General features: G+C 51.8%; 1 protein-coding gene across 1 annotated transcript in view; it reads right to left on the minus strand.

Annotated features, from left to right (window-relative positions):
- Positions 1 to 465: 465 nt before the first annotated feature.
- The window catches only part of CFAP99 (cilia and flagella associated protein 99), a 38434-nt gene continuing 21016 nt past the window's right edge, over positions 466 to 17883 (minus strand). The window contains exons 6-16 of the mRNA XM_041751449.1: positions 16898 to 17075; positions 16581 to 16661; positions 16145 to 16219; positions 15125 to 15196; positions 14909 to 14997; positions 14087 to 14291; positions 4720 to 4861; positions 4431 to 4582; positions 3401 to 3606; positions 1397 to 1559; positions 466 to 1292 (exon numbers count right to left, since the gene is read on the minus strand). Coding sequence (XP_041607383.1) covers positions 1203 to 1292; positions 1397 to 1559; positions 3401 to 3606; positions 4431 to 4582; positions 4720 to 4861; positions 14087 to 14291; positions 14909 to 14997; positions 15125 to 15196; positions 16145 to 16219; positions 16581 to 16661; positions 16898 to 17075 — 1453 coding nt within the window. The 3' untranslated portion in view covers positions 466 to 1202. The remainder of the gene's footprint in view (positions 1293 to 1396; positions 1560 to 3400; positions 3607 to 4430; positions 4583 to 4719; positions 4862 to 14086; positions 14292 to 14908; positions 14998 to 15124; positions 15197 to 16144; positions 16220 to 16580; positions 16662 to 16897; positions 17076 to 17883) is intronic.

Consider the following 17883-nt stretch of genomic DNA (forward strand, 5'->3'; position numbering starts at 1 on the left):
AATGTGCCTGGGGTCCAGCCTCCCTTCCTGAGACACCATCTCATCCCCAGACGCCAGGAGGAAGTCAGGTTTGGGGGGCTCTCTCTCCTGGAAATCCCATCTCCCTGACTATCCCCCACCCCCATGGACTTGCCCATACTCTGTCCTTCCTGGGAGCTGCAGCACATCATGCTTTATTCATGATCCTACATTTCAGCAGCAGGCTTTCATTCAGCCAGCCTTCAAGGTCATACCCTCTCCAGCCTGGTGCTGGATCCAGAGGAGCCAAGAAGATGAATATGTCCTGGTCTGGGTTCATGTCCGCTGGCTCCAGGTTCCTTCCGTACTGCTGGAGAAGTCTGGGTGATACTCTAAAGTCATGCAGACTTTAGGTCAAGTCTTTTTTTCTTTTCTTTTTTTTTTTTTTAAGATTTTATTTATTCCTGAGAGATGCAGAGAGAGGCAGAGACACAAGCAGAAGGAAAAGTAGGCTCCATGCAGGGAGCCTGATGTGGGACTCGAACCCAGGAGTCCAGGATCACGCCCGATTGGAAGGCAGACGCTCAACCACTGAGCCACCCAGAGGTCCCTAGGTCAAGGCTTTTAAAGGGCTGGTTACTTTACTCTTTGAGGACTACCTGCCTCATCAGCAGAGTGGGGGTGGGGGACAGTTGCTCCTCTCCATGGGCCCCCTCCCCCGCTATGGCCGCAGTGAGCTTTGCTCGAGGTAAGTCATTTCCTAGTGGCTCCAGCATCCCGGCCACTTCTCCAAGCAGATGCGCACGCCCCACCATACAGGTTACGCAGACTCAGGACAGAGGTGGCTCACTCAGGACAGAGGTGGCTCGGGGCACTCTCGGGAGCTGCAAGGATAATGCTTTGCGCTGGAATCTGGGCAAGGGCGGCCAGATTTAGCACGTAAAATACAGGGCACCCAGATAAATCTGAGTTGCAGAACAAGAGCGGATGCATTTTTTAGCGTGTTTGTCCCACCCAATCACTGCGCTGGCATTTCATCCGGCAACCCGGTTCCGGACAGGTGGACTTGGGGCGGGCAAGATTGTGGAGCTGGGGGCAGGGACTCCGGGGAGGGGAGGGCGGGCGCGCGGCCGAGGAAGAGGAGGCGCACTCCGCGGGCCGCATGCTTTATTGGTGGGGATCCCCGGGGTCTGGGGGCGTGCCCCGCGCCCCCCGGCTCAGGCGGCCTCCAGGCGGCGCCAGTGCTAGGCGTCCACGCAGCTCCTCTGCAGCGCCCGCAGCCGGCGCTCGCGGCTCTGCTGCAGCTCTACCCAATGCCTGGACTCCAGCTGCGCCTGCAGGCGGGCAGGCGGAAAGGTCGGCGAGGTCCAGGGCCGCTCCCACCGACCCTCGCCCTCCTCCCCAACCCCCGGCCTCCCCGCGGGCTCGCAGGGCTCACCCGCGGCTTGGGGCGCGGGGCTCGCGGCGCAGAGATCCGCACGGAGGCTGCCTGCTTGCGGCGCTCCGCTGCGCTCTCCTCGATCCTGCGCCGCAGCTCCAGCACGCGCTCGTCCTGGCACGGCGGCCCCGGGGCTGCGGACTGTGCTTTCTTCTGTTCCCACCTGCGCGGGCGACGGGGCGGGCTTAGGACCGGCCCTAACCGAAGGTCAGTGATGCCACCGGGAGACACCCTCCAAGGACCGCTGTGGTGCCGCCCCCCAGAGCCACTACCGTTTTACTGTGCACTTAACGTATAAAAAATGCATTCCACGTATATTAGATACGTAGGTATTCGGAGCAAAAAAGTGAAAACCCTCTTGTATCATGCGCTCTCCTTGCCACCCTCTTGCCTAGTGGCAACAGCTGCTAATAGAGCTTTGCAGATCTGTGTCATCCTAGGCCATTTTTCCTTCCAAAATGAGGTCTCCCGGAGCCTGGCTCAGTGGTTGAGCTGCTGCTTTTGGCTCATGTGATCCTGGGGCCCTGGGATGGAGTTCTGCATGGGGCTCCCCACAGGGAGCCTGCTTCTCTGCCTGTGTCTGCCTGTCTCTTATGAATAAATAATCAGTACACGGACTATTTCCTGATGCCTTCGGTTTAAGTGCAAATCGCAGCATCAGGGCAGGTGCAGGAACGTTCCACCAGCCTCCGGACAGAATGTCCACTCAAATAGTCCTGGTGAGGGCGCCTGGGTGGCTCAGCGGTTGAGGTCTGCCTTCAGCTCAGGGCATGATCCTGCCATCCTCCAATCGAGTCCCACATCGGGCTCCCTGCATGGAGCCTGCTTTTCCCTCTGCCTGTGCCTGTGCCTGTGTGTGTGCGTGTGTGTGTGTGTGATAAATAAATAAATAAAATATTTTTTAAAAAATGGCCCTGGTGAATTAATGCCATGAGGTCTGGCTGCACGCAGAGGGTTCCAGGAGCTTTGCTAGCAGGTCTGGACTCCTGAGGGCTCCCCAACACCAGCCAGATTGTATGTGGGGTCTATCTAGCTGAGTCTGAAAGTGGTGAGGTCTCCACAGTACCTGCCACCTTACAGACCCGCCCAGTGGCCAGCCAACCATGCCTGGGCAGCCCCCACAGCTGTCACCAAGCAGCAGTCACTCAGTATTAATAGTGACTGTCCTCCCTCCTATACACCCCACCCCAGTTATACACTTCCTCTGGAGTCCTGTGTGCCAGACCCTGAATCAGACTATGCTATGACAGGGCTGGGTGTCATGTCCCCTGGACCAGCCTTGCCTTCCTGTGCTGTGGTATCAGGCCAGGGCCCAAAGGTCAGCCTGACCCCAGGATGTGACACCAATCAGTGTCCTACCACACTGCCATGGGACAGACGCATGGGGCTGGAAGTCACCACATTGTTCCCAAAACAAAAGGGGTATGTGTGTGATGCTCTCCCTTAAAAGACAGTAGTCAAGCGAGATGCTTGAAAATCAAATGCTATATGTGAATCCTAGCCAGTTTCTGGTCTAAAAAGAAAGAAAAAAAATACAGCAAACAGTCTTGGGACCTTAGAGAAACATGGAGAGGCTATTTAGATGACAGGAATTTTTGTTGAATTTTCTAGTTGTGTCATTGTGCTGTGGTTATGTAGGACAGTGTCTTTTTTTTCAGAAGAGGCACACCAAAGTGTTTGAGAGTGAAGAGTGTCTGAGGTCTACAGTTACTTCCAAAGGGGCAGATAAGTAGCTAGCTAGATGAAACACATGGCAAAGGTTGTACTCATGCCCTACATGCAATCATTTTGCGTCCAAGGCCTCACTGCACATTTTTTTCATCATTTTCATATGTCTGAAAGTGATCCAATAAAAGAGTAGGAGTGGAAGAAGCTATTGCAAAGAAACTGCAGGATGGTGGTATGTTGTTGCAGGGAGAACCCACCCAGGTAGAGGCAAAGGCAGGGCAAGGCTGGCTCCTTGCTCCTGCTGAGGCACCCACCCCTGGGACCACTGGTACTGACCTCAAGGCCGCAGACCTCCCCATGGCCGCACGGCACAGCGAGATTTGCTCCACCATATTCTGCAGTCCCTGGCTTCTGGCGCGCTTGGCCTGGATGATCTGGTCTCGCTTCTCTTCCTCCTCACGCTGCTGGGTCTCCTTGAGCAGGGCCAGCCGCTCTCGAAGCTCCACCACAGACATCTCCCCTTCCAGGCCATATCCAGGGATCTTCATGATGAGGAGGCCCAAAGCTGGGCGTCAGGCCCATGACCAGCCTGCATGGTTATCTTCTGCACCCTGACCTGCCCTCTGCACCAACACCAGTGCCCCTCCCCCAGGTTCTGGAAGTCTGGCCCCTGTGCTCAGGAGACCTCCTTCCCTCTGCTCAGTAGCACCCTGGCCTCTCCAGCCCTCTGGTGATTGCGCATCTCAGCTGAGTGCCCTGTAGACCCCTCTACTGTGTTAGGGCCCAAATGGAGCTCACCACTGTTTCCCCATGCCAGGCCCTGGGCACCTGGGCAGAGTCCCTCTGGACTTCCCACATCCACTGGGATCAGGCCAGGCTCCCAGACCAGCTCCCATGGCCCTCTCAGGCCTGCTTCTACCTCTCCAGATGCTAGCCAGGCCTCTCATGGTGCTTCTCACACAGGCTTCAAGGCACCAGGGCCTTCCTCTCAGCCTCCACTCATCTGGCCTTTGCACACCTACGCTCTCCCTACATTGCCCTTCCCACCTGGGCCTGGGGAGTCCCGGGGCCTCCTTCAACATGAAGCCTATCTTGTGAAGCCCTACCTTGCCCACAACCCCTTCCCTCTTGCCCCCAGAGGTCACAGAGGTCTCCCTGACAGGACTGTGAACTCTTGGGCCAGCCCTAGGCCTCCAGCATGGCAGGTGCAACATCCACAGCTGGGCATGCCACACATGCTAGGTGGATCTTGGCTTTGGGCCAGATCTCCTTTGGTCTTGGTGGGAATTCTGGACATGCCCTCTCATGGCCATGCTAGGCACAGCAAGACATGGGGAGGCTCCCCTAGGACCGGCCGTGTCCTTACCTGGGTCAGGTCCACCAGCTTGCCTTTGCGCATGGGCTGTGTCTCCAGAGCTCGATGTTGAGCGATGAGCTCACAGCGCCGCTTCTGCTCCTCCTTGGCTGCCTCTGCGCTGCGCTGTAGCAGCTCCCGGCTCTCCTCTATCACCTCCTGAACTTGGGGGCCAAGCAGGGTGCTGAGGCTCACAGAGGGCAGTTGGGCTCTCACCAACCATAGCAGCTCACTTGAGGCCAGAAGCCAGCCTGAGACCTGAGCTGGGCATGGCCTCATGGTACCTGGCCCCCCACCATACCTATCTGCCTTCGGCCCTTCAGGAGCTTCATCTGTGCCACCTTAACATTCTTCTGCACCTCTATCACCTGCTCCACCAGCTCCTTCATGGACCTCTCCTCCTGGAGGCGCCTCTCAGCACACTGCTGCATCAGTTCAGCGGTCTGCTCAGACAATCAACCCACCATGGTCAAAGCTGGAGGGGCCCCCTGGTCTGCCCCAGCCCTGAGAGCAGCATGAGGTCTAGGGAGCAGAACCAGCCCTTGACCCCAAGTCACCTTGGAACCGGGCTCTAAGCTCATCAGCCCCTGGGAGTCCCCTGGAGGTCAGGGCCTACTGGGGAAGTTATACCTCTACTCCCTCCCTCCCTCCACTGTGGTCCTGGGGAAACCAAGTCAGAACCACGGGTTTGCCCTGAAGTACACCTAGCCCTGGATTCCCACCAGAGCACAGGACATGCTAGCCCCCTTGGGCAGCCTCAGGCTCCTGTCACGTGGCCCCCCAGCCATGTCCTGTTGGTCACCCCACTCTCTTCTGATGTGCAGTCTAAACAGCGGAATAGGGGATAGTTTTGCCACTTGGATGCATGTGACTGGAATCCTCCTGTATCCAGGTGCTTCTCGCCTCTTCAACTCTGCACTGCATATATAAGGTTCATAATATTATCTCCTGGATTGTAGCTGACTTATTTTTGTAGCTGTATGTTTTAGGGGAACAAATTGCAAATCTTTCATCCATTTTACTGTGGATGGACATTCAGATTGCTTCCCGTTTGATGCTACTGTGAACAATTCGAATCATAGTTCTTAGTCCTCAAGAAACTACAATGCACAATGTGGGATTTACACCTCCTGTCACTGGCCCAGAGTGGCCAGGGAGCTATGGAACTCCCAACCCCTGGTGATCCGTGCAGCTAACTAGGGGCTTGTCTCCGGCTGCACAGTAAGTGGGAACCAGCCTGCAGGCAGCTTGGACTTCAGGTGCAGACACCAGGCACGATGTCATCCTTCTGTAAAACAATTTGCTGGCATGTATCAAAAATGGCTCTTGACCATCCCTTTCGATGTGTGCCAAAAAAGTAAGGAAGTGCTCACACAACAGAAGGACAGAGGCAGTCAGAGGGACACAGGAGCCAACCTGAAAGAGCTCAAAGGCCCAAGGCCCAAGCTCACAACACAATACTGCCCTGTTGGGTTATAACACAAAATGTAAAATACACATTCATGAGTCCCACTGAAAGAAGTGATTGAGTAAATAAAGAAGTGATTGAGTAAATAAATAAGTGAGGGAGGAGAGAGGAGTCATTCGTGCAGAAGAATTCTCAGCAGGTGCCCACTCCTTGAGTGTGGGCTCTGCTTAGAGACCCCCTTCTGCGGAGTACTGTCCAGTGGGTGGGGATGACAGCAGCAGAGAAACCTGGCAGACACAGCTTTGGCCAGGGGACCAAGTCAACATCACAGTGATGAGTCTGTTGAAAGCAGATGCCCTTGAGAGGGTGTGATGGGAAGAGCAATTCACTTCTGCAGGCTTCCTCCCAAAACCCACAACCCCAGTCTAACTATGAGAAGAACAACAGACACATCCCCACCAAGGGGCGATCTACAGGATACCTGGTCAGCTCTTCTCCAAACTATTGAAGTCATCAAAACCAGGAAAGCCTGAGAAGCTGTCACACCCAAAAAGAATCTGAGACATGACTCTTTGAGGGTCCTGGGACAGGAAAGGGCATTTGTGGGAAAAGATGAGCTAAAATCTAAACAAAGTGTGGAGTTGAGTGAAGAGTCATGTACCAATGTTGGCTACTTAGCTGTGACAAATATACCATGGCACAGTGGGCCAGAGTCTCCCCCCCGCCCCAAACTAACATCTACTTGGAACCTCAGAATGTGATCTCATGTCCAATTAGTTGAGGATCTCAAGATGAAACCATCCTGGGTTTAGGGTGGGCCCTCAATTCAATGACCAATGTTCGTAAGGAGAGGACACAGAGAGACGTGGATGCACGACACATGTCTCTGTGAGGATGGAGGCAGAACTGGGGTGAGACTGCCATAAACCATGGAGTTCCTGGGGTCACCAGAAGCTGGAAGGGGTGAGGAAGGATCCTTGCCAATAAATGTAGCCAGGACCATGGCCCCCTGCCACCTTCCTTGATCTTAGACTTGGGGCCTCAGGAACTATGATGTGAGCCCTCCAGGTTGTGGTGCTTTGTTGTGGCAGCCTGGAAACCCGGTATGGTGGTGGAAGATGCAGCCAGCAGAGTGCTGGGTGAAGAGGGGATGGGGGAAGGTGTTGGCGGGGGCGGGGGGGACACACGGGAACTCTCTGTACTATCTTTGCAACTTTTCCGTGACTCTTAAAACAGCTCCAAAATATAAAGTATATTGTTTAAAAGTAGCTTCAAAAACTTGGTAATAAGTAGAAAATGCTCATGTGGAAATCTGAGGTGTAAAGAGGTGGGCTACCAAAATCTGCGAGGATTTCGGTACTTACCTCACGTGTGTAAATGACGACAAAGAATAAATGAGCTGTGGGTGAGGAGGCCTGCGCTGTGGTGTCCCCAGGTCCCCAGCTAGGCTGCACCTCAGGAACAGTCAGGAGGGAGGGGAAGAGGCGGCATCTCCAGGCTCTCCGAAAATGGGCGTGGAACAGGGGTGTGGGTGGTGCAGGAGCATGGAAGAGGCCCAAAAGGAGGAAGACATGCAGGACTTCAAGTGCCGTCTCTGCCTGGACCAACTCGACCACCTCAGGCCCTGCCCCTGTCTTTGCTGGCAAGTAAAGATGAAGGTTCCCACCTCCTCAGCACCCCCAGAGAGGTGCAGAGGGCAGGGCAGCCAGAAGGGCTCCAGTGGGCCAGGCTATAGCATTGGAACCTCTGACCAGCCACGGCAAAAGTTAGTTAAATAAGACACAAGGGCTGAGTCATCATCCAACATGAACCATACAAGAGAAATTAAAATCCCCTTCTCTTCAAATATTTAGTGCCATCTACTGTGCCTAGTTCATATAAAACATATGAGTCATGTAAATGCATATAACTGGACATTCCAGGATGGGGAAGGAAGCCACTGGGCTTATAAAAGATGCTCCAGTCAGGGTTAGCCAGACTTTGAAGGACACTATTTGGGGTTGGGTGCTGTCCCCAAGCAGCCTAATTATGACAGTCTGTCGACAAGGCTGAGGGGAGTATCCAGATGAATACCCAGATGTGGCTGGGCTGTCAAACCCTCTCCGGGTACTCTCTCCCCATACTGTTGTTGGGTGGCCTGCAACGCCTTTGGTTCTTACCTGGAGATCTTTTACTCACAGGACCTTTGGGATCAGGAGGGACGGTGCTAGATCATGCCAAGATATTGGAGAGGATGTGGGCACCCCTGCCACTCGCCTAGGAAGATGCAGGAGCCTGTGTGGGCCTCGGAAACCCGCCTGCCCTACGATCACCCCATCTCTGGACATAGTGTCAGGATGGCAGACCATCTGCCAGTGAACATCACTCACACAAGCAGGCTGACAAAAGGATGGGGCTCCACAGCCAACCTCTGTCACCATTTCTGGAAGGAAGACTGGCAGTGGAGGCAGTGTGTGTGTGTGTGTGTGTGTGTGCGCACATGCGTGCGCAGAGGTGGCCTGGTTCACGTAAACATTAATCCAGGGAAACAGGACTGGCAGTTAATGCAAGATACAGTCAACTTCAGAACAAAGGAAATTACCAGGCAGAGGGACTAAGAACACCCAGCAATTTTAAACGTATATGCATCAGACAACAGGGCTGCAAAATATGAGCAGCAAACACTGATGTGACCAAGAGGAGAAGACAACAACTTCACAATTATAGGTGAATACTTCACACTCCTTCTCCAATGACCAGGAGACAACTAGATGCAGGGTTAGCGAGGATGTGGCCGATCTCAACAACTCTCTCAATCAGCAGGAGCTGCCCATCCATATGGAACACACAGCAACAGTGCAATACTCATTCTTCTCCAAAGGCACCGAACACAGTGTGATCGGCAACATCCGGGCCACAGAACCAATCTTGGCAAATTTACAATTGTTGAAATCATACAGGGGTGTGTTCAACAATTACAATGGAGTCACAATGGAAATCAGAGACAGAAAGATAACAAGAATATCCCCACATTCTTGGAAACTAAACAATGCACTTCTAAGTAGTCCATGGGCCAAAGGGAAAAATCTGAAGGAAGATGAAAAAATACATCAAATTGAATGAAAATGAAATACAATATATCACAATTTTTGGGACATGGCTAATGCAGTAAATAAAAGGGAAATTAATAACACTGAATGTTCGCCATAGAAAAGCAGAGAAGTCTCTTACCAGTAATTTAAGCTCCATCTCAAGTGCCTAGAAGAAGCAGAACAAAATAAACTCAAAGTGAGTAGAATGAAGGAAATAGTGAAGAGCAGAGATCAATGACGTTGAAAACAGCAAAAACAGTAAAGAAAAATCAATAAAACAAAAAGCTGGTTCTTTGAAAAGATTGATGAAATTGACAAATCTCTAGCAAGACTTATAGAAGAAAAGCAAAAAAGGTACAACCCTACCAATATCAAGAATGAAACAGGTTATGTCACTATAGATCATACAGATATTAAAAAAAGGATGATAATAGAATATTACAAACAACTCTACATGCATACATTTGACAACTTAGTCAAATGGGCAAATTCCTTAAAAAAACACAAATGACCACAACTCCCCCATTATGAAGCAGATCATTTGAATAGTCCTATATCTTTTACAGAAATTAAATTTGTAATTTGAAAGCTTTCAAAAAAGAAATTTCCCAGCTTAGATGATTTCACTGGAGAATTTTGCAAAATGTTGAAAGAATTAACACCAAATCTCCCCTAGGGATAAATGAAAGAGGAAAGAAGACCTCCAAATTCACCTTAACAAAGCTGGTGTGACCCTGACAACAAAATTAGACCAAGTCAGGAAAAGAAAAGCACAGAGTAACATTATGCATGAAACTCTATGTAGAAACACTTGAACAAAATCAAAATAGTAGCAAATGGAATTAGCAAATGTAAAAAGAATTAAGTACCATAACCAAGTGGGGTTTATGGTAGAGATGCAAAGCTAGTTCAATATTTGAAACTCCATCATGTGATTAAGAATTCATCATTTTGTCACGAATCTACTATATTCACCACCCAAAGAAAAGTCACATGATCATATCCATTGATGCAGAAAAGCATTTGATGAAATTCAACACCTTTTCCTAATAAAAACTTGTGGAACTTTCATCAACATGATGGAGAGTATATCCAACATCAGTCTTTAATGGTAGAAGACTGATTTCCCCTGATATCATGAACTAGGCATAAATTTATGCTTTCATTCTTCTCCAACACAGACCTGGAAGTTTTAGCCAGAGCAATATGTCAGAAGAGCAAATTATAGGAATGCAGGTCAGAAATAAAGAAATGAACTGTTCTTTATAGATGACATGATTGTCTACATGGAAAATCCTAAGGAATGTACAATAAAACTCTTTGTCCTAGAAAAATAAGGGAGTTCAGCAAGGTCACAAGATAAAAGATCAATGCACAAAAGTCAATTACATTTTAATATTACTAGCATTGGAGCACCTGGGTGGCTCAGTGGTTGAGTGTCTGCCTTTGGCTCAGGGTGTGATCTCGGGGTCCTGGGATCGAGTCTCACATAAGGCTCCCTGCAGAGGAGAGCTTCTCCCTCTGCCGATACCTCTGCTTCTCTCTCTGTGGTTTTCATGAATAAATAAATAAATAATCTTTAAAAAATATTACTAGCATCAAATACATGGACAACAGAATTGAAAATACAATCCCATTTACAATTCCTCAAAAAGGAAATCCTTAGGCACAAATCTTATAAAACATTTACAGGACTCAGATACTAAAAACTATACAACACAGATGAAAGTAAAAGATTTAAATAAATGGGGAGACATAGTGCATTCATGGATTAGAAGACTCAAATGGGGGCAGCCCCGGTGGCGCAGCGGTTTAGCGCCGCCTGCAGCCCAGGACGTGATCCTGGAGACCCTGGATCGAGTCCCACGTCGGGCTCTCTGTATGATGCCTGCTTCTCCCTCTGCCTGTGTCTCTGCCTCTCCCTGTCTCTATGAATAAATAAATAAAATCTTTAAAAAAAAAAGAATACTCAAATGGTTGGCCATGAAAGTGGATCCAGATCTCAGACTGTGTACAAGAATAAACTTTGAGTAGATTTGAGATCCAGATGTAAAAATGAAACATAAATACTAGAGGGGAGCCTGGTACTCAGGCTTAACTGACTCAGTCAGTTAAGCACCTGCCTTCGGTTTGGGTCATGATCCCAGGGTCCTGGGATTGAGTCCCACATTGGGCTCCTTGCTCAGTGGGGAGAGCCTGCTCTTCTCTCTTCCTCTGCCTGCTGCTCCCCCTCTGCTTGTGCTCTGTCTCTCGCTTTCTCTCTCCCAAATAAATAAATAAAATCTAAAAGAAAAAAAAAAAAAGAAACAAATGGATGAACTGCTCTCTAACATGGGTATAGGAAAAACTTTTCTTTTCAACTTTCAAAATGTGGACACAATAAAAGGAAAGCTTGATAAGTTTGCCTTGCAAAATACATCATAGCAAAGCCAAGTGACCAACTGGAGGAAATTGCCTATAATATTTTATAAAGGGTTACTTTCCCTAATGTGTAAAGAACTCTTAAAATAAATCAAAGCAATAAAGACTAAGAGCTGGTTGGAAAGTGCCTGACCCATCTTTGGCCCCGGAACACTCAGTGGGGGAGGAGACTGCATCTGCCACAGGTAGTGCTAGGGAAACTGGACCCTTACCTTACACCACACACAAATATCAATTCAGAGTGGACTACAGACTTGAACATAAGACCTGAAATCACAAACTTCTAGAAGAAAACAGGAGAAAAGCTCCCTCAAAGTGGCCTTACAATTATTATTATTATTATTATTATTATTATTATTATTATTATTATTTTGATTTGACATCAAAAGCATGGGCAACAAGAACAGAAATGAACTACTGAAACCACATCAAAGGTCCCAGTGCAGCAAAGGAAACGGCCAGCAAAACGCAAAGGCCCCTGTGGAATGGGAGAAAGCTTCTGCATACCATATGTCCATCTAGTAGGGGGTTAACATCCAAAATGCACAAGGTACTCACACAACGCAATAGCAAGAAAAGCCAAATACCGTGGCTAAAACATGGGGAAAGGACGTGAAAATTTTCCTAAAGACGATGAACAAATGGTCAACAGGTATTTGGAAAGATGCTTGTCATCACTAATTATCAGAGAGAAGCAAATCAGAATGATAGTGAGGTAACACCTTACACCTGTGAGGATGGCTGTGGTAAGCGTTGGTGAGGATGTGGAGAAAAGGGAGTGTAAGTTGGTGCAGCCATTATGGAAATATGTATTTTATGTATGGAAAATAGTATTTTAATTTTTTTTCCTCAAAAAATTAAAATTATTAGATTTTATTTTATTTTATTTTATTCTTTTAAGATTTTATTTATTCATGAGAGACACATACACACACACACACACACACACACAGAGAGAGAGAGACAGAGAGAGAGAGACACAGGCAGAGGAAGAAGCAGGCTTCCTGAAAGGAGCCTGATGTGGGACTTGATTCCAGATCCTGAGGTCACACCCTGAACCAAAGGCAGACACTCAACTGCTGAGCCACCCAGGCGTCCCCCAAATTATCAGATTTTAAAAAAAGATTCTATTTATTTATTTATCTGAGACACACACACACAGAGAAAGAGAGAGCAGAGGAGAGAGAAAATCTAAAGCAGACCCTGGTCTGAATGCAGAGCCCGACATAGGGCTCGATCCCACAACCCCAAGATCACGACCTGAGCTGAAACTAATAGTAGGACACTCAATCAACTGAGCCACCCAGGTGCCCCTAGAATTACCACTTTTTTTTTTTTTTTTGAATTACCACTTTTTAAAAGTCATCTCTGCACCCAGCGTGGAGCTCATACTCAGGACCTTGAGATCAAGAGTCACATGCTCTACAGACCAAGCCATTTGGGTACCCTAGAACCACCAGTTTTAAAAATTGGAACCCAGAAGTGATCCCACGTCCGATATATATTCAAAGGAAATAAAATCACTATTTTGAAGAGATATCTGCACTCCCATGCATATTGTAGCATCATTCACAATAGCCAAGATTTGGAAACAACCTAAGTGTCTGACAGATGACATGGAAATACTACGTAGCCTTAAGAAAGAAGGAAATCCTGCCACTTGCAAAACCATGGGTGAACCTGGAACATATTAAGTGAAATAAGCCAGACACAGAAGGACAGCTGCTGTAGGGTCTCAGTTGTATGCGGAATCTAAACCAGTCCAAGTCATGGTAACAGAGACGAATGGTGGTAGCCAGAGGCTGGCACAGTGAGAACAGGGAGGTGCCGGTCCAACACGGAGCTCGATCTCAGGACCCCGAGATCCTGACCTGAGCTGGAATCAAGAGTTGGATGCATAACTGACTGAGTCGCCGGGGCACCCCTGTCACACCACATACCTTAACCATACGTGAGTTTTACTTGTCAATTGTGTCTCAGTAAAGCTGTGAAGAAATGGACCAAAGCCCTGAAGAGGTCATTCCCAGGAGTGGGCCTTCATATATGAAAACACGCTCAGCCCCACACATAACAAATGACACATGCATTGACGCCTCTTCTCGCTCACAGGCTCGGCATGAATCTCAATGGGGGGGAGGATGCGTGCTGCAGGGGTCCCGAGGCCCAGCCCCTCGCACAGCACCCAGGAAAGGCAACATGGCATCTCTGGTAAAACCACTTGCCTGAGGGCAATACCACAAAAGCCCTGCGCTGCTTGTCTCCTTTCTGACATAGCAACATCCAACGTGGAGTTCACCTTGAAAGTCTCCCTCCACTAAGGGTTGTGGCGGTCCCCAGAGCCCAGGCCACTGCAAGGCCCACTGCAAAGAACAGGCTTTCGGGGGAGCCCTGGTTGGAGGCCCCCACCTAGGGCACCTGTCCTAGCAGGAGGATGAGCCCAGGTTGATATGCCCACAGCTTCTGAAGTGGTGACCTGGATGCCCACAGACGGCCCTGGGAGAGGACACCAGATGCAAACATGCCCCATGTTGTCTTGTCAGAAGTTTCTGCCAGAATCTCAGGTCTTCATGTGTGGATGTGGGGGCCAACTGACATCCTGCTGGTAGGGGCTGGGAGGGGGCAGTCGGGACCAGAAGCACTGGCCAGACCCCTGCTCTGAGCACCTCCAGGACCCCCGCCCGTCAAGGTGGGGAAGGAGGAAGCACACCTGCGCTACACGGTCAGCTTGTACCCCGGGCCCCTGGCTGCTCCTGTGAGCGGCACATCACCTCCTCCTTCTTCTGGTCGGCCTTCTGCTTGTTGCCCTGCCTGAGGAGCTGCCGGGCCAGGATGGCCTCCTCGCGGCTGAGCTTCCCCTGCAGCCTCCGGCACTCGCCTGCAGCCAGCGCCTCCTCCTGGTCCTTCGCCTGCATCTTCTTCTGCCACTCAAGAAACTCAGAGAAGTCGCCTGCACCATCCACAAGCTTATCCACCCTGGGGAACAGCGGGGGCGGTTAGAGGCAGGGTTTGGATTCCCTCCAGATCAGGACCTGTGCCGGCCATGGGGACGCCGCTGCCTCCCCTGGGGACAGTGGCCTCACAGGCATGGGGCACTCTTCATCCAATGCCAGCGACATCCCCACCCCCCCGTCCACCTGTCCCCACCCTGTGCACCCACCCTTCAGCCATATCTCCCTGCCCCTGCTTCCTGTATAGTCACTGGACTGTCCCTTGGCCTTCCTCCATCTACCTGTCTGTCCATCCACATTCCTCTGCCCACTTGTCTATCCTCTCATCCATCTGAGCAGCCACCCAAACTCCCACCACAGCCCACTCCTGGGGTAAGCACAGGGGTCTGCCATGCCGGTGGTCTGGGAGTGGGGGTAATTGGGAAGAGGTCTGGAAAGGAGGTGACCCCTGAGAGAGGTTTAAGCTGGGCTGGCTTTCTGCTAAGGCCCCTTATGTGTGGTCCATTTCCCTCACTGAGCCAGGATTATCTTCCTTCGATATGGCTGTGCCTCGAACACTGGCCCCACAGTCTCCCTCTTCTCCCAGAACAGCCGTCCCTGCACCCCCTCCTCTGAAGCGGGATGAGGAGCTGCCGACCCCACCTCTGCAGCTCTTTCTCCACCTGCCGCTGGTATAAAGACCCTTCTCGGAGGATGGCAGCAGTGTTCAGCTTGACTGGGACATTGTTGGGCTGCAGGAGAGAGGAGGGCACAGAACAGGCCAAGAAGTGTCGTCCAGGCCAGGAGGTGGGCATCCAGGGAGAAGACACTGGGACCAGCACCTGTGCCCACTGTGACCAGGTCAGGATCACCTCTCACCTTGTAGAATGTCAACTTTGGAGTCTTCAGGATTCTGGGCATGAATCGGAGCTGCAGCTTCTTCTCGGAGCCCTGTGGACATCAGAGCCTGGCACCTGTGCCCACTGGGTGCCCTTAAATGCACTCTGGGATCACTCTGGTGATCCTGCACCCCCGGGAGAGCCAGCACATTCCTCTCTATCGTAACTGCTGCTGCCTGGCCAGCCCCCTGCACACGGCCCCCTCCCCCAACCCCTACCCCCAGCAGCACTTCAGTTCTCTAGCACCCTCCCCAGCCTTCCTGGAGGGTCAAGACTCCCAGGCAGGGGCAGGAAAGGTATGGGTTCCCAAGCAGGGGAGCTTGCACTTCAGGGCTCGGGCTCTGTCCCCACCCCAGCTGCCCCTGGGGCTGGTTTCCATGACCTTTACTGGCTGTCCCCCAAGCCTGCTCTGTGCCAGCTGCTGCTGCCCTGCGGACACTCCCAGGACGTCCCCCACAGTCCCAGTGTGTGGAGCCATGAGTCAGAGGGTGCCCCCAGGTCACGCTACTCTGCTGGTTGCCCACTCCTCCGCCCGCCCCCATCTGCTGGGGGGGCCAGGGCACCTCTGCCTCATGCAGCTGCCGCCAGGGGGGCCCACAGCAGGGAGGGCAGGCCAGGCCCAGCTCCTCTGGAGTGAGCACCCACCCAGAACTTCCTCGTCCTACTCTGTTTACTTTCTCTTTACTGACAAACATATCTTGGGTTTTTGTTTTTCTTAAAGAAACATTAAGTGGTCAGTAGGGAACTCTGGGAACACCCAGAGAGCATTAAAGATGTGTGCCCGCGTCCTCACCTGCACACTTAAGCTGCTCTCAGCCCAGCTCAGGGAGCAAGCACTGTCTCAGCCTCATGGGAAGCCTGCCCCCTATGAGCCAAACCTGAAAAGGCTGAATGAGGGGCTCATCATGTCGCCACTAGCAGGGCACAGGGAGGAATGTTTCCATGTTGTGAGAAAATGCCACCATGAAGACTGGCCCAGGGTGTAGAGGGCTGGGGTTACCTGCACCAGGGGCGTCCCCCGGGACCTGGGCACCGCACACCGCATCTCCTCGATGTTCACCTTCAGCAGCAGCTCCTGCAAGCAGCAACACATGGCTCTGGCCCCCCTGGGCACCACCTAGCATCCTCGGGTCTCAGAAGGGGCAGAGGCACAGACCAGCTCCTCACTGCTCTCTTTTTCCATATAACACCCTGGAGGGGGCAGCCCGGGAGGCTCAGCGGTTTAGTGCCACCTTCGGCCCAGGGCCTGATCCTGGAAACCTGGGATGGAGTCCCACGTCAGGCTCCCTGCATGAAGCCTGCTTCTCCCTCTGCCTGTGTCTCTGCCTCTCTCTCTCTCTCTCTGTCTTTCATTAATAAATAAATAAAATCTTTTAGAAAAAAAAAAAACACTCTGGAGGGGTCTAGGAAGGCAGGAGTCGAGGGAGATATCTGACCTCGGCCTTCCAGCGATTATATCTCCTGGTCATCTCTAGTTGCTCCTGCTCCTTGGGCCGGTGGTAGGTACTCCTGGGGATCTGGTGGGTGGTGGGAAAAGAGCTTGCGGTCAGTGGCTATGATTCAGAGGAAAGTGTAGACCTCAGCATGAGGAAAGCAGGGATCCACTGAGAAGGCTCCAGTTCAACTGGGCTTCCCCACAGTTGGGTTGGGTCCCCTGAACACTCCTGGTCTGCCCAAAGCACCCTCAGTCCTGGGAAGAGCCCAGCCCCCCACTGGCTCACAGCCTGTGCCCACTGCTGATGTCTGCACTTACTGGTTTTGGCTTGGTCATGACAGGGACTGGCTCAGGCACTGGAATGGCACGGGGTCGGGGAACAGTCAGGTTGAACTCCTTGGGCTCTGTGACCTTGGCCTTGGTCTTTGGAAGAGGGGACTGATTGGCCATCACTTTCTCCAGCTGCTTGATCAGCTCTTGGACCTCTGGCTGCCATCTTGAAGGCAAAGGTAGGAGCAGCAGCTTAGAGCCACTTTCAAAGCAGATCAATGAGGGCACAGCCCTTGGGATGCAAAGGACCCCCCACTAAGCACACCTGGGTCTACTTGAGGGTGGGGCACTCTGCACTGAGTGCGAGCCACACCCTGGAGCCACAGGGCAGGTGAGGAAGCAGAGCCAGAAGCATCAGGTCCCAGCCCAGCTGCCAAGTGAGAGGGGAACTGGGAACACCGGGCCGTCTCCGCTGCAGGAGCCCAGCGAGTCTGAGGGGGGTGGTGGCAGTGGGGACATGGAGCTAATCTGGGGCAGCAGATGGCCCAGGGGAAGGAGGCCTGGGGAAGCTGGAGATTCCTGGAACGTTCCGGGAGCTGAGCTGTCAGTGACTGGTGGAGAAGGGGCTCTGGGAGTAGGGCGGGGCAGGGTAGAACCTGGGGTGGGGGTGCCCCAAGCAGGGTTTTGGGCAAGGCGTGGTGCTGCCCACGTCCCAGGCGGGCATAGCCCACATCACCAGTCTGACCATTGAGGCTCCCTTGAGGGCAGATAGCATGGTTTCAATGGCCCCTGCCCCAGCTTGAGGACCACGGCCCCCAGAGGAAGGAAGAGCATGTCAAAGGGACAGTGGGGAGTGGGGATTTTGGGGTGGGGGGGAGGCAGGCAGGGCAGGGCAGGCCTGGGATGTGGCAGGTCCCAGAGCGGTAGTGGTAGGCTACAGTTGGGGTGGTGGGCAGGGGGCACCCTGGAAGCAGGCTGAACCCAGGCCTGGGCCCCTGGTGGCAGCCCTGTGGATGGATGGTGAATCCAGCCTG

The sequence above is a fragment of the Vulpes lagopus genome, chromosome 4 (genome assembly GCF_018345385.1).
Source record: "Vulpes lagopus strain Blue_001 chromosome 4, ASM1834538v1, whole genome shotgun sequence".
Taxonomy (NCBI): Eukaryota; Metazoa; Chordata; class Mammalia; order Carnivora; family Canidae; genus Vulpes; species Vulpes lagopus.